Genomic DNA, 22,121 nt, shown 5'->3' with positions numbered 1-22,121 from the left:
TCATATTGAAGAAACGTTGTTTCTGCAATCTGATAAAAATGTTTCCAAATTTCTTAACTCTGCTGATATTTGTTAGGTAAGTGTAAAGTTTTACTACGTACGGTATATTGTCATTTAACCAGTTGAGTAATAATGTTCATATTCATCCGATAAGTTATTACATAGTGTAGCCCAGCCTACCTCTATTACGTGTTTCACTTAGGCGGGTGTTAGTTTGGTTCCACGCAACGGGAAAAAATAATGGAAATCCGAATGCTGTATTCTATAGCACTATGCTATAGAATAACTACGTATCTAACAAGGGAAGAGTGGAATGTCACTCTTCCCTGTTCTAACTTAGCCAGCTGCCCTAAGCCAGGCTGCCAACATAACAAACAAAACAAAGCGTACATCTGGTACCTGCATGGTGTATTACAAATAATAGTAGTAGGAGGATGCATGATGGTAAATTGTATACGATAATCTGAAGGACATTAAATACACACACGTAAATGTTATATTAAATTATCAATTTGTTTCAGTAGTTGCTTACAGATAGTGTATGCAATCGTTGGATCAGGATGTGAGAGGCGTTTTGATGTAAATAACGGAGAGTTTGGAGTTGTTTACGAGTATTTTCAAGCGGGCAACAATGTATCTTGTTCATTCCAATTCCGCGGACAAGAAGAACATCGCGTTATGTTAGCTATCAGCCATATTGGCCTGTTACCAACAAAATCCGATGAATGCAAACCAGAATTGATAATAACAGATGTATTACCGGATGGTAAAAAGGCAACTTCAACGGTGATATGCGATGAACATGATGCCAAGAATGGCTTTGTGTCTTCAACAAACATGGCTACAGTTGACTTTAGGGGTCCATCTGCAGTAAATGGGATACTTCTTCTGCAGTATTGGTTTGTAAGGGACGTTACATTAATTTCTAAAGACGATGACACTTTAACAGGTAACAGATGCATTTAATAATCTTCTTTATAATGTTAATTATTAAAGCCTATCTCCTAATTTCCTAAAACAAATTGCCATGAACACACAATGAAACTAAAATGGCATACTTAGATTAGATACATCAATATCATTTAAATTCTAAATCATAATACACAAGAAACCATAAATGCAATAAAGCTTGGTTCCCATTGGACCAACGCAACGATGTAGGCATTAGTGCGTTGACCAATCACAAACAACAGTTCGTGTGATCCATAACATCGGGATTGGTACAAAATTGCAAACGTCTAATGTTGCGTCCAATGGTACAAGCTTACTTTAATTTTGTTATCTTATAGGTAGCACTACAGTATCTCCAGTGATTGGAATGCCTATCTTGACAACATCGGAAGGGTAAATAACCTTTTGCTCATTACCACCATGGAGAAAGTCAACTAATGTATCCATGTTATGACTGATAATTTATTAGTTTACCCTTTTTTCAATAATTTAAATAGTATACAGTGTAATTGTACCGTTAAAAAACCTCCCATCACAATATATATTATTTTGTGTTTATCCATATTAGGGAAATCGGTTGCTCTGGACGCAAGATGGACTTTTTAAAAGTTGGGATCGAGGTGCAATGTGATGCGAGTGATACATTCAGACCGTTACAGTGTTCGAAATGGGGTTCAGAAATCAACCTTTCTCGGTAGATTAACTTTCTTGAATCTTGAATCTAATGGGAAGATTAATGAGTAAAAGCCAATTTACAACTTAGTATTATTGCTCATTACTACTTTGATTTATCTTGTATTTTGTATTACTATATAGGTGTATGTGTGTTGATGTGGTCACGGGCGACGTAAACGGTCTAAAACCTCCTTACTGTTGTAAGTTACCAGTATTTGATCAACGCACGTGTCGAATACGTATACCATGTATTTTATATTATAATTATTTATGCATTTATTTTCAATCACATTCGACAGCGGGAAACTAATAGAATGGATTAAAAATATTTTCCTTATTAGGACTACAGCATGATTGTTCTATTCTACATTAATTCTACAAATTAACATGTTCTATAATGATTCTACACATTTTAAAACGTTTATGACAATATTTATTTTAACTAATTAGGATATTATTTATTTTTGACAGTGGTTCCATCTGAACAATTTGAAACCAAGTAAGTTCTTTTAATGATTACCATTCCATTGAAATATAACAAAACCAGAATGCACGTTCTTGTTTGATCTTCCTGTGTTGTATCAACGTCATCTAACTTCTAAATCAATCATAAATGTAATCATTCACAAGAAATAAAGCTTGGTTTCAATTGGACCAACGCAACGACGTAGGCATTACGCAAGTGAGTTGACCAATCACAAACAACAGTTCGGATAATCCATCACATCGTGATTGGTCAAAAATTGCTAACATTTCCCGGAATATAACATGATCGTGAGCTCCGGATATCAAGGCTTTATCTGTGGCTCGATCGATCAGTTCCACTCCCCTTAACCAGGGAAGAGTGAAATAAAAGTTACAAAATTACACTCTTCCCTGCCTTAACAGACACCGTATACTGTTGGTATTTGTCGCAGCCAGACATAAGATACAAGGACTGTTACGATATTCCTATCTTGGCAAGACGAGATGTCCTGTTGTTAGATTGCCAAGCTTTATTAACATTCAAATACATCATATTTATAAATGTAATAATAATCAACAAAGGAACACTTAAAATATTGATCAATATAATACAACATGAAATATTATACATAATTGTTTTCAGGTGTTTACAAAAGCTTGCAAAATTCCGCCATACAGTCACTCTTATTAACGAGGCTTCTTTTCTATTACCGCCATCTTGTGACACTTCTGGTAACTACGACAAGTTACAATGCACATTCGTTCATAAGTAAGTAATTATATTAGTAAATTATTGCGTAAATTATTCCTTTTAAAATGAATAATTATTTTTACCGTACGGTGTTGTTTTGATAATTCTGACAATGCTAAATACCATTTGGCCTAAATGAAAATGGCCAAAGAAAAATGTAATTCAACAAATTTAACATTGCAGAGAAGACATTTGTAAATGTGTTGACCAAATTACTGGTGAAGTTACCGATCTCGCTCCACCTGCATGTGGTAAGTACACTTGTAATAACTTAATATACATATACATTCCTTTTAACGGGACAGCACTTTCAATTATATTTAACACAACAATTGAGGGACACATTTTGGGGTTCCGAAGGAGGATGTTCTAGCATGTGTTCTAAATTTTTTTTTTCCAACAGAATCTCCATTGACCACTCCAAGACCGTTAACTACCGACTCTCAAACGACCGTCAGTTTACCAGAACCAGAATGTTTCGTTTTCTTCTGTACTTTGGTTTGTGAATCTGGTTCGTATGCCATTGATGATAACGGTTGTCAGATGTGTGCTTGTAACCAGACAATAACTGAACAAACAGCTGAGACATGTCAGCAAGCAAGGACCCGCTCTATCGAAGAAAACCTTTATCAATTCTATCAAGAAGACCCATCTCCGCCATATTCGTGGATTCCAGAGTGTCAGTTGTATTTATATGAACGAAGACAGAGAAATCATTTGGCAGGGTAAGAAATTAAAATAGTAGGCCTAGTGAGCACCGGTAGGTTTAACTCTGTTACCATTGAAGATATAGGCCAGTGATACTGTACATATTTTTTTACGTTCAAACGCTGTTACCATTAAAGATATAGGCTAGTATGGTCCGCCGGTATGATAACAGGTTATTTAGGCCTACGCGCGTTCAAACGCTGTTACCAGAAGACTTTGTGACCAGTGAAATAACTATTTAAAATGATTCATGATTCGAAACGAAGGCCTGTTAACAATTTACTGATACATCAAAAGGTCATTTTAAGCTGATGGAAGCATCGTAATACTTTTCTATTACAGTTACTTCTGTGCAGATCAAGAAACTGGGAAACCAAGCGGAAAAGACTTTCCAACATGCGGTGAGTTAGTAAAAAAAAAATAAACGTTGAAAAAAGTTTGTTTGCGGAAACTATAACATTATTATCATTATTCCGTGTTCATTGTTTGTTTTCAGATACCTACAAAGCTTGTGTTAATAATAGAATTATGGGATTTTCAAAAGCGCTTCGAAAATCCGGTTACAAGCAAACATCTAAAGAAATGAAAGGATTACTGTCTAAGTCAAACGACGCAAATAGTTTCCAGAATATTTGGAATTTGATGAGTGATGTAGAACGAGAAAACATTTTTAGCAAAAGTAGTATTTTTGTCCCAAGTTGTAACGCATATGGAGATTTCAACCCGTTACAATGTAATTACGCTACTGGAAATTGCTGGTGTGTCGATGTGTTTGGCGCTCAGATCGAAGATAGCAGACGATCGATTACTCAGCAGATGCCCGATTGTACTAAATTTGTCAGATGGTGTAAGTCTTGCATACATTTTTTCTCTTTTGTGAAATTCACTCACATTTTTTCATATTTTTATACTCATTTTGACTAAATACATTTTTTGCAATCAGTTTCAAATTATCTTATTTTGTTTTTGCATATACAGTATAATTATGATGACCTATTTATTATCACTGTGCTCAAGTACAACCAAAATGGGTATGGTAGCGCACAGTGCAAAACTAAATCCTATTTATTATCAAAGTGCTCAAGTACAATCAAAATGGGTTTGGTAGCGTACATTGCAAAACTAAATCCTATTTATTATCAAAGTGCTCAAGTACAACCAAAATGGGTATAGTAGCGCACAATGCTAAACTAAATCCTATTTATTATCACTGTGCGCGAGTGGAACCAAAATGGGTATAGTAGCGCACAGTGCTAAAATGAATCCTATTTATTATCACTGTGCGCGAGTGCAATTGAAATGGGTATGGTAGCGCACAGTGCTACATGCGCCAAAAATTAATTCTGAACCGCCCGGATGATGTTCTTAAATGAATTATATGATATACATATATTTCTTTTTATATATTAAGTTTTAGGTTTGCGTACATTATTAAAGACATTGATTTGTTTATCTATATTTTGTTAATTTGTGTTTAACTTTTGCAGTGGCACAATTGTCTTGGTCTGTTTCAAAAATCGTATCGTTACATCTATTTATTTATTTTAATCATCTCGTTTTAAAATTCTTTTAAATTTGTTTTACAGCCAACCCAGTCCCGCTTTATCTAGAACGCATGCATGATTTTACTTTTCAAGTGAATGGTAGTTGGGGTGTTTACGCAACATTCGACAATTTTAACGAATCATCCAAATTTGACTTTTATAACTTCTGGACTAAAGATGGCGTACCTGTACCGTTGATGAATGAGGGAAAATACTCACTTGACACTTGGTATGATGAGCAGAAATTTACAAGTGGTCTCAGTGTTTACGATACAACCGAAATGGATGCTGGGTCCTACGTTTGCCATCTAGTAAAATTGTCTATAGGTTACGTTTACTCATCACCTTCAGCCACCGCCGAACGTGAGTGCCATTACTATTAAACTTTTTTTTTCTCTCTTTTGTGAGGTTCACTCACCTTTATTTCATTTCAAAACATAATCATTTTGATAAATAAACAATTTTTTTTTATATGTTTGCGTATTATCTTTTTAAATATATAAATATTTTCATTTATAAATATAAAGTTTCCCCTTACATCTTAAAAAAAACCTCTGTAAGAGATCATTTATACATTTACATTACATATAAACTGAAAACAATATCAATACATATATAGAATCAAAAGCTACTAGTTTCTTGTATAGTATAGCATTTTCCGTGATTCTTGTTTACTCTCCTTTTTAGTGTTTTTCCTTTTTTTTTCTCTTTCTGTTTTATTTATACTATTTACATTTTTGTACAAATTACTTTATTTACAGTAACCTTCAAAATAAAAAAAAATTAATAAAATACATTCATGGAATGCTCTTGTGTAAGTATATTTTTAAACATGATCCATGAGCTTTTACAGATTGACCTATTTAATTCTAACAATATTTTTATTTTATATATGGAATATAGAGCAATTGAGTATAACTTATTCTTTATGTTGCATTCAGATCCAAAAACTAGTTCTTCAAAAGAACAGTTACTATTATCTAACTTTTTAAATATTTCATTGATTTTTTTCCATAATAAGACATTGCTTTTACATTTGAAAAACATGTGGTTTTCATCCTCAGTTACATCACATAACTCACATTTTTTCTAGTAAACTTAGACTTTTTTGTACATCATCGCCAGATTTATATATTTAAAAATGCAGGCATGTTACCATGTACTGTATCAGGTTACAGAGTCATTTAAACCTTATGATATAGATCAACAACAACAACCGAGTCTGTAGGCCTAATTATATATCTAAACGAACTCTCAGGATAAAGTGAAATTTCACTATTCCCTGGTATAGCCTATACTCTAATGTCGACACCATCGTCGCATATTAAGTACAAACGAGGCTTCATATTTTCCTTATTAGATTATATAAAGGGTGCATACCAGGCTTAAATCCAATGTAGACAAACCATATTTACTTATTTCTTTACTTAATACTTAATACGGTACATCTTCTGTTTTAAAGTTTTTGATGACTACAAATACGACTACGACTCCTATAACTACGGCGACGAGTGTGATGCGCCGGACGCTTGCAACAAGGTATGCGCATTTGGATATTCATACAAAAGGTCGTGTGCATTATGCAAATGCAACGAGAGAAAAGGTACGACACGAATTTCTATTTATTTATTCAACTTCTCACGAAGATGTACATTAGTAAAGGATGGGACCAACAGGTGGTAAACACTTCTAAACGTTCTAATCCCAATTGCACAGTGGATGTGTGTGACAGTAGCTGTGTGTGTGTGTGGACTACTGTGCTACACCGGGATAACCCCAACTCGTTTCGAAGTACTAGGTTCTTTAAGGTGCACATGAGCCAGATGTGTACACTGGACCTACTACGGTTTATAGTCCTTATCCTTATGGTTTTCACAAGCGCCTTGCACTTTAGTGGATATGTGCGCTGTATAAATCTTATTATTATCCGGGAAGACTCGTTCTACCACCAGAACCATGGAGCGAGTGACCCTTCCGAAACACAAACATTAGTAATCGCGCCGAAAACTGAGGCCTTTTTGCAGAAATTAATGTAATTTCTTTTAAATCTTTTATAGATATAATACATTTCAAGATTTTGGATGAAATTAAATTTGCGATTGCTACTTCTTTTGGAACAAATGACGGAAGGTATAGGCTCTACTAACTTACTATCTATACTACTATATTATTCTGTTTTAAGTCTTCAGCTCTGTCTACGCTATCAAATTTATGTGACAACAAAATGTGATGTGCTCATGATGTCATATCACTACCATATTTGGGCACATTACATTGGTTTTTTTTCAAACTAGTTTGATAGTGTAGACAGATCTTTAGATTTCAGTGGTGGATCTATAGTCTGAGTTGCCACAACTACTCGTTTGAAAGAAATATACCAATATCAGTTTCCAATACATTATCATCGTTCATACACTAATACATTTTGCATGGTGGTTTTATAAGTAAAACCCTCACAAGTCCCTTTAAAAATTTAATCCATTATCATATTGAAAATAACTCTTTTGAAGTAAGGAATCTAACAATAGTTGTTAGATTTACCTTGTTCAAATTAGGCAACAAAACAGCGAACGTCAGGGAACGAATTTAATAGCCCAGATGTTTGACCTACTCTGTATGTACATTTCGCAAGTAGGCCTATTCATAGCATAACGTACCATTACGTCATAGTATAGTAAAAACATCTTACATTTTGAATTATTGGACAATTTGATGTATTACCTTCGTTGTAGGTGTGAGGCAAAACGACAATGGATCATAAAAAATATAAAAGAAACTAACTTAGAAGTATATACAAGATTAACGCATTTTTATATTCCTCCTTCGTGTGACCTCAACGGAAATTTTGCAAAAGTACAGCATATAGTGGAAACCGGGTAAGTACGTACATTCCATAAACAACAACACGATACTTAAATTATTAATATTAAAGTTTACGATACGATACAATTTCATTGTAATTATCTTCATATAAAACAAGTTTAAATTAAAGTTTGGTGAAAAAGAGCAAGTTAAAGAAAAACACATTATTACAATAAAGATCTGTCTGTGCGAACTTTAGGTAGTACGTGGTTTCTTAGCCGTCTTAAATTGTGTTTGTGAACTTTTCTTTAGAGAGGAGATGATGAAGTCTGTGATTTTCATTCTTTAAGTTAGAAAAAATATTGTTCGCTTAGTCTTAAGATTCTGTCGTTTTTGTTGTTAAATTTAATAACTGCAAAACATGAAGTTTAGAAGATATAGTTTAAGGTAGAAAATAAGTAGGGAAACATTATGTAAATGTTCATAACTTTTAATCGCAGGCCAGCCTGTGTTGACGTCATGACAGGTCAACCAAACGGAAGAACGCTACCCGACTGCAGTAAGCAATTCAAATTTTGTTAAATTTAAATTCATAAAGTTTAGGAACTTTTTTTTTCAGTTCAAAGTTTCGGAAGCAGAATCAGCGCCTTTGTTTTCACTTTAAAAAAATGTTTTTAACAGTTATTACAATTCACCAAATTGTCATCAAATAGTAGTGAGCTGTAGGTAAACGTGCTCGCCTTCCAATCCAAAGTCCAATCCTGACTAGTGCCATGTTATAACTCACGACTCTCTCAACTCCACTTCATAAGCCTCAAATGAGACTTAGTTTATAAGTACGATAAATTATAAAACAGTTCGCTGATGCGTATGTAAAATATAAATAAATGGGAGTAGGCCCAATTTTGTTTTACAATTAATAATGTACGATTGTTTCCAACAATTCAACTATGATATGTTTGTATTTCAAGTCAACATACGTTATTAAATGATTATGTTACTCATTATTATATTAATTTAGGAGAATTGAGTCAATGCTCCAAAGACAACATACTCGGAATGGAGACGTATCTTAATGCCTTTCTCAAAAACGAATCAGTTACTGGTGACATCATTGCGAATGTAACTAAATCGACGAGTTTGAGGGAGAAAACCATGATATACTATAATTCGTATCTTGACTTCGATGCACCCACCTACGTAATGAAAAATGAAACTTCAGCAGACCTTCTACCCGTCATGATGTGTAACGAGCAAACGGGACGCTTTTTTGGAAACAATATGTGTAGCGATGAGGCGCCTTGGAATTGTTTGTGTGTCGATGTGTATGGAAATAGGAAAGAACGTTCTCTTGTTGGAACCAATCAAACAGAATATTACTGTGGAGAATTAATGCCAGGTAAGTATCAAATAGACCTACGGTATAATTGTACTACGTTTGTGAACACATTGCTAGAGTCCTAGGAGCCCACTACTGGCTTCCACCTCCCCCAACCAAAAAGAGCATAGTGACTGGCCGTGTTTCACGAACCCTTTAGCATAAACTTTGGTAGTTTTTGGCGAGGTAGAAAAGGAGTGCTTCAGCAGAAATTCATAATTATGTGTGCTAAATAATCACTTTTAAATTATTCCTTTATAGATGACGAGGCCACCAAAGTTTCACTGAAAACGGCAAACGACACATACCGGTATCTATCCGTCCACATGGATACGACAGTAACGCTTCTTTGTGCAACAGAAACAGTCGACGGCAACAACATCTATGGTGTGTGGAGAACGCCAAACGGATACCTGCAACAAGTTAAGATTGTTGATAACCGTATACAAATGATAGGAGACGGAATCAATGATTTTACGTTGCAAATTACGAATATCAATGATAGCGATGAAGGATCTTATTATTGTGACGTTTACAATATCATTTCTGGTAGAATGCAAAGTGCTTATTATTACATCACGGTTTATTTGGGCTAAACAAGGCACCCTTGGTCATCGGGCGTCGGCTCATAAAAATGTTACGTACAGTAATTGTAATCGTGATTAGTGTAACTAAACTTTAGAAGTCCGGGCCTAGAGGCCTACTAGGCCTATGAAGGGCAGCTATTTTGTGATGGGAAAAATGTCCTTCTAAACTTAATTAGCGCCAACGTGACAATATTTATAACCAACGTCCACATCTAACCCATACGCCTAACAGAAATCAAAATCAAGTAACATTTAACAAATTGTAATCAATTATTTTTAACAATTGAAATATACCATATTTCATTTCAATTATAAATATATTTGTACTAAAACATTCTTAATGTAAAGGATTCTAATTATTTTAACATTGTGAAAATGTACTCATATTATTTCCATTTTAATTGGCAAAATAAATTGTTTCTTTTTTTTTGTTTCGTAATATTTATTCAACCAAAAAACATATTATTCAACATAAATATTAAACATTTTAAGATAACATTTCTACTTATTTTTTTAAATATTTTTTTTTGGCTGGGATCTGATTTAGAAGTATTAAACTTGTCTCAATCAGACCCCTAACAAAACAAATATTAGAAATAGTTTAAATAAGGAAAAAGGTATACGCCTTATTTATAATAAATATATGTAAATGACAGTTATATTTTTACTCATGGTAATTAGACAAATAAAAATACTTTATACATTTCTTTAAAATTATTAAAGTTTTACAGTCAGTAAATTTATCATCTAAATCATTCCACAGAGTTGGTCCTGAGAAGGTTATACAATATTTAGATTTGGTTAATCTAACAAGTGGTACAAGTATCTTACGTGGATTTCTAAAATTATATTTGTTTATAACAGTAGATTTAGAAAACAATTCAAGAATAGGTCTAGATAGTGAGCCCTTTATGAATTTAAACATAAAAATAGAGATTTGAATGTTATGGATATCAGTAATTTTAAGAATATTTGATTTCTTAAACAATGGTTCAGAATGAGAATCAAATGGAGCTAAATGCATAATTCTAATTACACGTTTTTGCAACTTTAATAGTTTATCAAGATGAGATGGGTAGTCAGCTGCCCAAATAAGGTTACAGTATTGTAAATGGGGGAGTACAAGTGTGTTATAAAGTTGTATTAAAATATTGTAAGGGAAAAAATGTTTACGAGCTTATTTATTACACCAATACTCTTGGAAATCTTATTTGCTATAATATTGATGACCTGTCCAGTTTAGATGTTCATTTATCAAAACACCCAGGAATAATACTTCACTTTTTCCAGTGATTTTAACACCATTTAGTAAAATATGATGATTGTTATTGAATTTTATTCTTTTTTTATGAGAATGAAAGACAATACAATTTGTTTTTGTTAAGTTAATCAGCAATTTGTTTGCAATAAACCAGGTGCTAATTTTTTGTAATTCATTATTAAATACATTAAATAAGGTATCTATATTATCATGTTGGAAAAAAACTGTTGTGTCATCTGCAAATGAGATCACACGTAAATTGTCAGTTACTTGAGATAGGTCATTTACGTAAATTAAAAATAACAAGGGGCCCAAAACAGTGGCACTCCACATGTAACCTGACTTGCAGATGACTTACAATTATTGATTTGTACAAATTGTTTGCGGTCATTTAGATAATTCCTGATTCTGAATCTGAATCTTATTTGTTAGACTTTTCTTAAGAACTGTGTCTCTATTTATGAAAGAGAAACATTAAAGTCATTGTCAATATTAGTATAGACTTGTTATTTTGCAGAGAATGTAGATCTATAAAATAGTGTCAATCCGAAATATAATTATAACTGTTATAGACATAATTAGAAGTAAAAACGTTATTTTAAATTTTCAAAAAAAGGAATTTTGATATTTTAAGGTCTGTAAACGGCATACCTGGTAAATATTATACCATAGATGTTAATCTAATTAAATAAATTAACGATAGCGCCCTCTATATATGAACGCTTGCAAAAACTTCGTCGTGGAAAAATGCGAGTGCAATAAGTATGTTAGCGTGTCAGCCAACTCTTGGCTGACTGCTGGTGCCAATTCGTTAGAAACAGCAAATCTTGCTGCAAAACCCGGAGGAAGGGGGCCTTTGACCTTACTATTACTATTAGTGGCTGGCCGCTCAGGATTTTCATCCTTCTTGGATAGTTGTGTACCTGTTACTTCCCCCTCCTCCAGGTCAGACACATCACGTTCGTACTGATGATGCCTATCGTAAATGTTACTCGTGAGGCTAACCACCGAGCTACTGTCATCATATTCATTGTTGTGACATTGTGATGACATTTGTGTCATCAACTGAGATAAAAGGTCGTGCGTTGACTCATTTATTTGTTGAGCAGCCTTCGTCTCTTTAACCTGCTGCTCAACCAACCGCTCAAGGTTTTCAACCCTAGCCTCATAGTTCAGGCCTACTCCGACCTGTTGATTAGGCTGCAGCACGTTAGTGCATGATGGCCCGGCGATAGCAACGGCATCGCTGTTGCTATGCGTATTACCTTCTTTAGGAGGCCTAGTAATAGTACAGCTAGACCCCGCCTTCCTGGCCTTTTTGGTGGGCTTAGCCACCGTATGCTGTACAAGTGGAGTTGTAGCTGCAAATGTTACATTTCCAGCAGAAATCTCCAGCACATCTTCTTGTATTGCAAGTGATTTTTGTTCCATGATCGTTCGGGTGCACGCCGTCTCCAAACGATGGCGCCGATATGAGGGTGCGCGTGCGCGTCGGGATCTCAGTTTACAGCGAACGTATATGAAATAAAATGGATACAAGATTACCACTCAAAATTCAAGAAAATATAAATGATTTGGGATCACTCGCAAGGCATATAGCAAAATCTTCGAAGAGTAGTGAGGTAATTATGTTATTTATAAATTGCAATAACTATTTTTTATTTTCTTTAGCAATGTTTTATCTAGGCCTAGTCCTAGGCTACCTAGCCCAAGAAAGGATATCTCACTACGTAAAAAGCTCACTTTTCATTCTGATACTGGTTTACCAGGTCGATTCGCCCGGTAGATATATACGCCCCTGAAGGGCGTGACACGCGTTAATATAATACAGTTAATAATATGAAAGTTTAGTACTACCACTCCACTGTGTTGTGTAATAATATTACAAGCGCAATTAAATGAATAATATTGAATATTAGGCTACTTACTGACTGAATATTTATATTATTATATTCACTTCTCTCTTTTTGTTAAATTTAGCATATTCTTCAGTCAGCTAGAATCTTTGCTGCACAAGAGCAGACAATCTTGAATTCTGAAAAGGTGAGCAATCAACTGTCATTCAATATTGATGAGTAAAATTAAATATTCTGAAACATTAATAACTAGCCTAGATTATTCACAAGAATTCTGATTTTTTAATATTTTTGATTTCCACATTTAAAATTTAGAATTTAGAAAAAATCCAGATACAAGTCTCTCACTTGGAATTTCAGTAAGTTTTAAATATTCTAAACTACTTTTTACCTACCCAATATAATGCTCTGTCTACACTATCAAACTTTATGTGACAAAATGTGATGTGCCCATATATGGACACGATGATGTCACATCATTACCATATTTAGGCATATCACTACCATATTTAGGTACTGTACATCACACTTGTTTTGTCAAACTAGTTTGATAGTGTAGACAGAGCTTAATACACTTGCTACGCTTCTTTGTACCATTTCGTTTGCTGTTTGTGTAGGCAAGTCTCATCCATCATTTATCCATTTTAAACTTATCCTTTCTGGTTATGCTTTCAGAGAAGAAGCTATAGAAAGAAGGTTAGTATTCAGAGTTATCTTTGTTTTACATGGATTTTACATACGCATATAATGACCGAAGACGTCATAATTTTTAGTAATTTAATACATAAATTTTCTTACATTGAGGGTGCGATTTAACAACAACAACAACAAACCATCACAAAGCCACGCACATCGCACAGCCTGCATATACTTTTCTAGTAGGCTAGGCCTAGCTAATGACCGCTGCATCTTGTAAGTAAAGTAGGCAAACACGGCAGCCTACGTCTACGTATTTCGGGGTCAATTAAAAGTCAACCTAGATTTTACGAATCCCATTTTTTACATACCTCTTTCAGCCCCGTACGTAAAATGAAGGTTCTACTGTACTGCAAGAATGAACTAATATTAATTTATTACTGTACTAACACACATTATTTTGTAATAAGTCTATATAACCACAATTTATGTTCTTAGCTTTGAAGTCTTCGATACTCTTCAAGATCAGCTTCAAACATTGCAAAGATGATGCCAAAAGTAACCGTCATGTGTAATTGTGAGGTCTCACTGGGAACTTTAAGCTACACTACAAACTTTATGTGAAAACAAAAGTGAGATGTGGCCATATATGGATGTGATGATGTCATATCATTACACTTTTTTGTCAAACTAGTTTGATATTGATAGTTAAGAACTTTAGAAAGAACAAGAATAAGAGACTTATAAACGATCTACTATTGGTTTGAGCAATTTAATTTATAGCAATGTCAATCAACATACAACTATGTCAATAAAAAAAATAATACTGGCCCTAGAAAAATTTTTCTGTAGTGATTCCTAAAAGCAATCTTGGATGAGAAATCATTGAAAATATGCAGTAAAAAAATAAACAAATTCCAACACTATAGATTATTGCTATTGTCATATAGAAGTTATTGTAAATATTAAAGTACAAAATTAAAGTACATATTCTGTGTCTGTGTTTATGAATGTCCACGTGTATAAATGACAATAATAAAACACTCATTTATAACAAAAAGTATTTATTGAACAGAGTTTGCGAGCTAAATATAAATCTTTGTTTACAATTTAAAAAAACACCAATAAACTAGTAAGGCCTATCATAAATTAAATTATTTAAACTTGCGGTTAGTACAATGTTTACTCCTTTTAGCCGAAGCCCAATTTTTAGTACAGGAAAAAAAATTATATATGATCTCCATTTAATTTAGTCATTTATTTACTGGTATACTACAGTAATATTATTTGCATGAGATGTATAAATATTAGTGAAGCAACCTTCCCTGGTATCAGAAAGGAGGTTTAGACAAAATAAATCAGCAACATTGTAAAAGAATTTGGAATACAGTATAATCTAATTATTTTGATATTATAAATGTTATATCATTTAATGAAACATTTCTTTAGCAACAAAAACATAGAACAAAATGTAAAACAATGAGGCAGGATTAAACATATCTATTTCCTAAGAAGTAACTCATTGATCATTTTACACTAATTTGGAAAAGCGCTATATAAATAAAATAATAATAATATTTACCGTATTTATTTGAATAAATGCCCTGAATGTTTATTGTTCAGGAGTGTTTTTAGGGGGCCGTTTATTTGAGGGAAGCGTAAAAAAAAACATAAAAAATGAGTTGTAAAAATAAATACATTACAGTATTGAATTATTTATTATATTGCATGATACTGTACTTTGAAAAAGACCAATTAAAAAATTAATTCAATCCACATTCGGGATAATCAGTAAAAATGTGTCCACTTTATTCTTCTAAAGCCTCTCCAATAAAATAAAAGTTTAGAAAATGTTATAAACGAAAGGAATGAAAGTCTAATAGAATCGTTTGCGATTGTGTTCCTGTCTTTTCATAAATACTAAAGCTCCAACTATTACGCATACAGCAATGCCGAGTAGTATACAAAATATCATTAGAAACATTTTTTTCCAGGTTAGCGTTACATTCTTGAAAGCGCCCTTAGGATCGTCAACATGATCTGTGAAAATAAAATTAAGCTTTAATTTTAATGTAAATGGGGGGAATGACCTGTGACTTGCAGCCTACTGGGGTGAATTGTGCACAGGTGTGGACGACACATACCACGTCTTTCTACTCTCCTAAGCGTTTCTTTGTTTCGAGTGCGAACACCATATGATGCCCGTTCGTCTGTCCACGACGACAGGGGCTGAACGTACCAGTACACCGGGATAACCCCTACTCTTTAGAAAGATGTCCTGGGTTCTTAATAACATTTTTATACTTTCCTTTTATAGTTTAATCAATAAAATGTTTAATTCCAGCAACTATGTATACATTATTATATTCCAATATTAATCACTTTTGAAAATTGTAAATAATTTTTAACATACCTCTAGGTGGTGCAAAGAAATCAGCACTTGGATTTACATTTGCGTAATCATAGTCTTCTTTAGCGCCCTCTATCTCAAGATCAAACACTTTGTATGATATGATGTCATGATTATCTGCAAGGCGACAAAAGATCATGTAGAATTAATACAGTAAAATGCTAAATTGTGTTTTGAATTGATAAGATACTCTATTTCTCAAAAACGAAAATTCACAAAACTTTTTTGAGTTACTAAAACATATAAATTTATTTATTTGTTTTTATTTATTTTTCACTGTACAGTCAACTCTCCCAATGCTGGACTCTCTGAAAACCAGAAACTCTCCCAAAAATAAACTTTGCTCGAGGTCCCAAATTCTTTTTTACCGTCATTAACAACACATTCCGAATACCAGACTTTCAGGAAACCAGACATATTAGGTTAGCCCACAGGTGTCTGGTATTAGGTCAGCCCAAAGGTGTCTGGTATTAGGAGTGTTGACTGTATTACTATTATGAAAACGCAATACCTGCTAGTTGGCCAGTGGCAGCTGAAGCCCCAAAGTAGTAGCCAGTTGGTAAATGAATACCTGGTACATCAAGACACGGCTTCCATTCACCTTTACCATCGATGTCTGTCATTATCTAAACATAAACATTACTGTCACCTTAAAACCTTATCTAAAGCTCTGTCTAGACACTATCAAACTTTATGTGACCAAAACATGTGATGTGCCCATATATAGACATAATGTCATATCACTACCATATTTGGGTATATCACTACCATATTTGGTCACATCACATCCTTTTTTTTTCAAACTATTTTGATAGTGTAGACAGAGCTTTTAATTGGACCACTTTCAAAGTTTTCCCAACTTTGGATGAGTGTATGGGTTCCCTTGTAAAATTGTAGCTGGTGTGTTTGATAGGGCATACTAAAAACTAAACATTACTTATTTTCATTAATGCTATGATGGATTTAAAACAATAAATGGAAACTAAAAAATATGAACATGCAAAATATGCTTAAATTACTAGTAAATAAAGCTAAGCAAACATGCAAAGAAATCATGCATTTAATACTAAAAGCTTCTTTTCAATTGAAGACCAGTTTTAAAGACATTTTACTGAGTGCCTCAATGGTTTGTAATTGGTATATCATAGTTGGTCTTTAATTGGAAGAAAACATAGATAAATGATTATAAAGAAAAATGCAGACTAATTAAATATGAAAAGCAAGAGAAGCACCAGTACTCACAGTCAAACGTTGCTTCGCATACCTAACAGCAATTTGTGTATTGTGATTTTTATTACGAAATGAACAAGAACAACCCGCCACCTCTGTATGAGTACCGTCACTGTCATGATCATAGTGCGTTGAACCATTATTTATCTGAGCAGATATGTAAGGATGCGGATGCTATAGAACAGAAGAAGGACACATAAAGACAGACAAATAAAGAAATGAAAAGGCACAATTAACTTACAATTAAATGCTCTTTATAATATCGAATGATAGCAAATGTATCGTCTTGTTTGTTTCTAAATGGAAAATGACAGCCACCGACTTCCGTATGGGTGCCATCTCTGTCGTGGTCATAACTTTTTTTACCATTATTAATTTGTACTGAAATATAAGGATGCTCATGCTAAAGAAATAAAGGAGAGACAGTTAACATGTGTAGGTATAGTTTTAAGAATCTTAAGTTATCACCATTCACACAGATAAGGGAAAACATCCTTAAATATTGTCTGCCTGAAAAAAATATTTTTTTGTTGAACATGCCATTTTAATTTTGCATATAGTAGTTATTCTACTTTGACCAAAAATTGAATCTAAAGAAAATTTACCTGAAAAAAAAAACAGTAGTGTAATTAAAATTTAAAAATAGTCAAATTTTGTTTGGTTAAATTTACTGTAAGTTTATTTTTTCGTTTTTTAAGTGAAATCATTTTTTGGTCATTTTTCAACTCAACTCCATTTATTATTCTTCGTTTGACAATACACCTTTAAGTAAAATACAGTATTTAAAAAATATCTCACTTGTGTGACCATTGATACGCATATTTTTTTGTAAGTATATAACCAAGAGAACATTCTTTCATGACAGAAATTGGAGCCTTACTACAACTGTTACATCAGTGTTACCATTAGATACTACGCAGGACAAAGAAACGGGTAACATACAATTTTAGCATCTATTTGTGCCTCTCTTACCCGTTATCAACTGACCAAGGAGGACAGACAGACAGCTTCTGATAAAAAATAACCTGGGGTTATGAGGTTATATCATGTCACATGGGGTCATTAAACTCATTAACTTACATTGTGAGGACCATTGTGATTACTGTATGTGTCAAAGTATAATCCAAGTCCTGTGTGGTAATCTTTATTTCCAAAAACTGGACCTGAAAAAATGTTCAATTTATAAATACTCATTTTTTGCAAAATAATATTCTCCATAACTACCTACCTATACCTAAAGGTACTGTGATCATTTCATACTATTTAACAGGGAACTGTTAATCTCCCTGTTCAGAAGCCGATACTATGTGAGGGCGTGTTGCCCAGTGTGTTGGACATTGGACTAATGATGGTGGGTTCAAATCGTCGTCGTCGCATTGCTTGTATCCTTAGGCAATACACTTTACTTACAGTATGTTTGCCCTTCTCCACCCAGGTGCACAAATGGGTACCTGGTATGGTCAAGACACAACTTTGCGCCGATTACTAGATACATTATGGGAGTATGTTTCCCTGTACGTGTTTGATCCAAAAATTACCAGGTAATAATATGTACAACACTTTGAGGTTTCACAACATTAGGTGCTTTATAAATCCAGGATGTTATTGCCAGGTCTAATTAGTATTAATATTTATTTTAGTTTCCATGCACTTTTGCAGAGTATGTGAAAAATATGTTCATCTAGTTATCAGATTATTACTGTATGGCACCACTGCAAGGATTTATTCTTTACCTAGCTGCATTCTATCCTTTGTGTACCAGATAGCGAATCCATCTCCATATAGTGTCTTGCCTTGACCATGTACTTTAAAATGTAAATGTATTTCCCAATTTGGCGATTCATTTGGCTGAAACAGAAGATACATTACTTTATAAAATCTTGAGAATTGTTTTATTTAACACTTTTGGACTCTACAACGTTTTGAAAAAAAATACTTACAACTTTATTCCAGATTGCTCCTCGCTTACTCTGTCTATCCGGAGTAAGTCTGATATAGTTATTTGTTACTATTGTACTTCCAATGAAGTCCCACATTGGCATGCTAGCTCCAGCACCTGCAATAGATAGATCAAATTAAATATATTTGCATTAAAGACACCTTCCCTACAATTTGTGACGTTTTGTAAAAATAATACATATATATCACTTTAAAAACATTAAACCAGGTCATTCCTTGTCTTAAATGTACGTTTTATGGTAAATTATGATAAAAAGTGAGAAACAATGCACTACCTAAGTTGCTCGCGGCGATCGACCTCTCGTGGACGGTCTTTAGGCCTAGCCTAGCTAGGCTTAGTTTTGTAGGCCTAGCTGGTAAACATCGGTAACGTACGAAAATCGTACGCTAGCTAAATACCTAGCCTGACGTTGTATAGTTGCTGCATTAATTGTGTTTCTATTTTTGCCAGACTCACATTGATAGAAATTGGGGAAAACCCGGTATTTTTGCTGAAAAATTAGGAGTCTTCCATTTGTTTTGGCCTCACGATCGATCGAAAAGTGGGTGAATTACAGAAGAAAAACAAAAATATCAATCCGCGCGCAATGCATTTTGGTATTTAAAGCGGGCCGCTATAATTATTAGAATCGACTTATTTTTCACATTTTTAACCATTTAAAGACGAAAATATTTATCGCAATAGGACCATATAGTATTATTTTTACATTAAATATAGTTTGTGATCTTAAATTAGATCTAAAAAACGTAGGGAAGGTGTCTTTAAATTATGTCCATTATTATCCATTAGCTACTGTAGGAAGAGGGCTAGGTTTATCTGGGACAATTCGGCCTAGGACGATTTGGGCCAAAATGTCCTACACACTTACGAGTACAGGAACGATGTCAACCCAGTTCTGATTGGTCGGTTAAAATGCTTACGTATAACTATTAACATATGTTTTATTCATTCATATACAAAATAAAACATGATTCGACCGACGAGCTGGATGGTGTAGTGATGAGGCAACACTGCTCTAGACTAGGGGTCCTCCTAAATACCAAGACCTGTCAATTTAAAGTGTTAATTTAACGAAATATGATATATATAGACTTCTAATAGCATTTCCAACAATAAAACCCCAATTTTAGCGCGATATAGACACCAAAAATGTTAAATAATCGACTAGCTTCGCGTTCGCGAAACGAACTGAGTTGATGCACACATTGCGTCACAAATGTCCGTATCTAGTTGACGCAATATGGACATTTGTGACGCAATGTATGTGTTATGCGCGATTTGAACGATTTGCGCAATTTGAAATTGCGCAAAAAATTCCTTGCGCAATTTGAAATTGCGCAAAGAATTCTTGCGCAATTTGAAATTGCGCAAGGATTTTCTTGCGCAATATTAAATTGCGCAATAAACTTGCGCAATTTCAAATTGCGCAAGAAAATCCTTGCGCAAATTCAAATTGCGCTGCACAATTTGTAAAATTGTCAAATTGCGCAACAGAATTCTACCAGAATGCGTGCTAACGTCGACGATTGGTTAACAATAATAATTTATTTGGAAACTAATAACTCAAAATGAAACATAATAAATGCGAAGATAACATGTATAATACACAACATAAATGGCATACACAATTAAATAATATTATCACTCATTGTAACTTGAAATAAATCAAAATGAATGTAAAAATAACAAAAATTAAGGCAGTAATACACAACATAGTCTACCGCCACCACCATTTAGACTTGCTATCAAAACATAGCCAGTAGTAGGCTAGAGTGGTATAGCCGCCCGCCGGGGAACACCACCGCTTCGTTTTCCTTTGTCGGGTCTTCGTTGGTATGCTAACAATAACAACATTTTCACTATTAAAATAAGGAAATGCGATATTATCTTTAATTTTTAATCATTCTTAGAAATTACTATAAAAATATGGGTGTGCATGATTTCACAATCTGTCGAAAAACCTTGCGCAATTTGCAGAGTACTTGCGCAATTTAATACGTTGCTTGCGCAATTTGAAACAGATGTTTCAATTCAAATTGCGCAAGGAATTCTTTGCGCAATTTTAAATTGCGCAAATCGTTCAAATCGCGCATAACATATGCATCAACTCAGTTCGTTTCGCGAACCTTGTCGATTATTTAACATTTTTGGTGTCTATATCGCGCTAAAATCAAGGTTTTATTGTTGGAAATGCTAATTAGAAGTCTATATATATCATATTTCGTTAAATTAACACTTTAAATTGACAGGTCTTGGTAGGTCTTTAGGTATTTAGGAGGACCCCCTAGACTAGGGGTTAACCGTGGGATCGACTATAATAATATGCTTGGCAACATTATTTTTGTGAAATTTTATAATTTTATATGCAGTTATTATTTCGACAACTTGGTTGGTTGTTTGCATCGTAATATTCTTAGTCACTAGTGTAGTGCTAAGTACTCCATATAAATCTCTCTCTTCCAAGTTTGGAAAAAAGGCTTATCTATGCTTATAAAATAAAATGCATATCAAAGCCGATAAATATAAATGGGCCGAATCGTCTCAGGGCCGAATTGTCCCTGGCCAATACAGCAGCATCTCGCCTTAACTTTTTTAACGAGCGTAAACGGTCTCGGCCTAGCCAAAATGCCCTACTTTCTTACCTGTATAGGGGCGCATCAAACTGTGTTCTTTTCTCAAATAATCACTTGCCGTTTTCCTGTTTGCATTTACAAAACAGCTTAAAAACAAAGTAGTTACAATAGCATGAATTAACGCCATTTCTTACACAATTTGGGAAGAAGTCCAAGCTTCCAGCATGGGCGCAAATGGAGAGAAATCTCGATTTCTAATGTGGCAACGTATACCATTTTAGAAATACTAATCAGACGGCGGTCGTATATCGTAACTCGTTAGACGGAATACCAA

At 33.9% G+C, this 22,121-nt stretch overlaps 3 protein-coding genes across 6 annotated transcripts; 2 read left to right on the top strand and 1 right to left on the bottom strand.

Moving 5' to 3' along the window:
- LOC144837621 (uncharacterized) lies at positions 1 to 11,612 on the top strand. 2 transcript variants are annotated; one of them, XM_078692813.1, is made up of 18 exons: positions 1 to 76; positions 525 to 949; positions 1,290 to 1,344; positions 1,520 to 1,645; positions 1,768 to 1,826; positions 2,098 to 2,125; positions 2,735 to 2,860; positions 3,026 to 3,093; positions 3,246 to 3,567; positions 3,893 to 3,951; positions 4,047 to 4,397; positions 5,137 to 5,457; positions 6,557 to 6,697; positions 7,152 to 7,224; positions 7,827 to 7,970; positions 8,397 to 8,455; positions 8,918 to 9,295; positions 9,536 to 11,612. In XM_078692813.1, the coding sequence occupies exons 1-18, from the start codon at positions 39 to 41 to the stop codon at positions 9,868 to 9,870; spliced, it is 3,108 nt and encodes a 1,035-aa protein (XP_078548939.1). In that variant the 5' UTR covers positions 1 to 38; the 3' UTR covers positions 9,871 to 11,612. The 2 variants fall into 2 exon arrangements, with proteins under 2 accessions (XP_078548939.1, XP_078548940.1); XM_078692814.1 differs by having other exon boundaries at positions 33 to 82; positions 560 to 949.
- Positions 11,613 to 12,557: 945 nt separating this feature from the next.
- LOC144837936 (BLOC-1-related complex subunit 7-like) lies at positions 12,558 to 14,376 on the top strand. 2 transcript variants are annotated; one of them, XM_078693268.1, is made up of 5 exons: positions 12,558 to 12,744; positions 13,103 to 13,165; positions 13,294 to 13,337; positions 13,654 to 13,674; positions 14,113 to 14,376. In XM_078693268.1, exons 1-5 carry the CDS (start codon positions 12,652 to 12,654, stop codon positions 14,162 to 14,164), a joined length of 273 nt encoding a protein of 90 aa, XP_078549394.1. In that variant the 5' UTR covers positions 12,558 to 12,651; the 3' UTR covers positions 14,165 to 14,376. The 2 variants fall into 2 exon arrangements, with proteins under 2 accessions (XP_078549394.1, XP_078549395.1); XM_078693269.1 differs by having other exon boundaries at positions 13,596 to 13,674; positions 14,113 to 14,123.
- Positions 14,377 to 15,392: 1,016 nt separating this feature from the next.
- Positions 15,393 to 22,061, bottom strand: LOC144837909 (vesicular integral-membrane protein VIP36-like). 2 transcript variants are annotated; one of them, XM_078693234.1, is made up of 8 exons: positions 21,857 to 22,061; positions 19,195 to 19,310; positions 18,988 to 19,102; positions 18,335 to 18,417; positions 17,496 to 17,657; positions 16,536 to 16,650; positions 16,028 to 16,141; positions 15,393 to 15,654 (listed from the first exon to the last, which is right to left on the bottom strand). In XM_078693234.1, exons 1-8 carry the CDS (start codon positions 21,972 to 21,974, stop codon positions 15,491 to 15,493), a joined length of 987 nt encoding a protein of 328 aa, XP_078549360.1. In that variant the 5' UTR covers positions 21,975 to 22,061; the 3' UTR covers positions 15,393 to 15,490. The 2 variants fall into 2 exon arrangements, with proteins under 2 accessions (XP_078549360.1, XP_078549359.1); XM_078693233.1 differs by lacking the exon at positions 17,496 to 17,657 and adding an exon at positions 17,267 to 17,428 and having other exon boundaries at positions 21,857 to 22,058.
- Positions 22,062 to 22,121: the final 60 nt, after the last annotated feature.

Source organism: Antedon bifida, chromosome 3 (genome assembly GCF_963402885.1).
Source record: "Antedon bifida chromosome 3, ecAntBifi1.1, whole genome shotgun sequence".
Taxonomy (NCBI): Eukaryota; Metazoa; Echinodermata; class Crinoidea; order Comatulida; family Antedonidae; genus Antedon; species Antedon bifida.
This window is presented reverse-complemented; position numbering and strand designations above follow the sequence as displayed.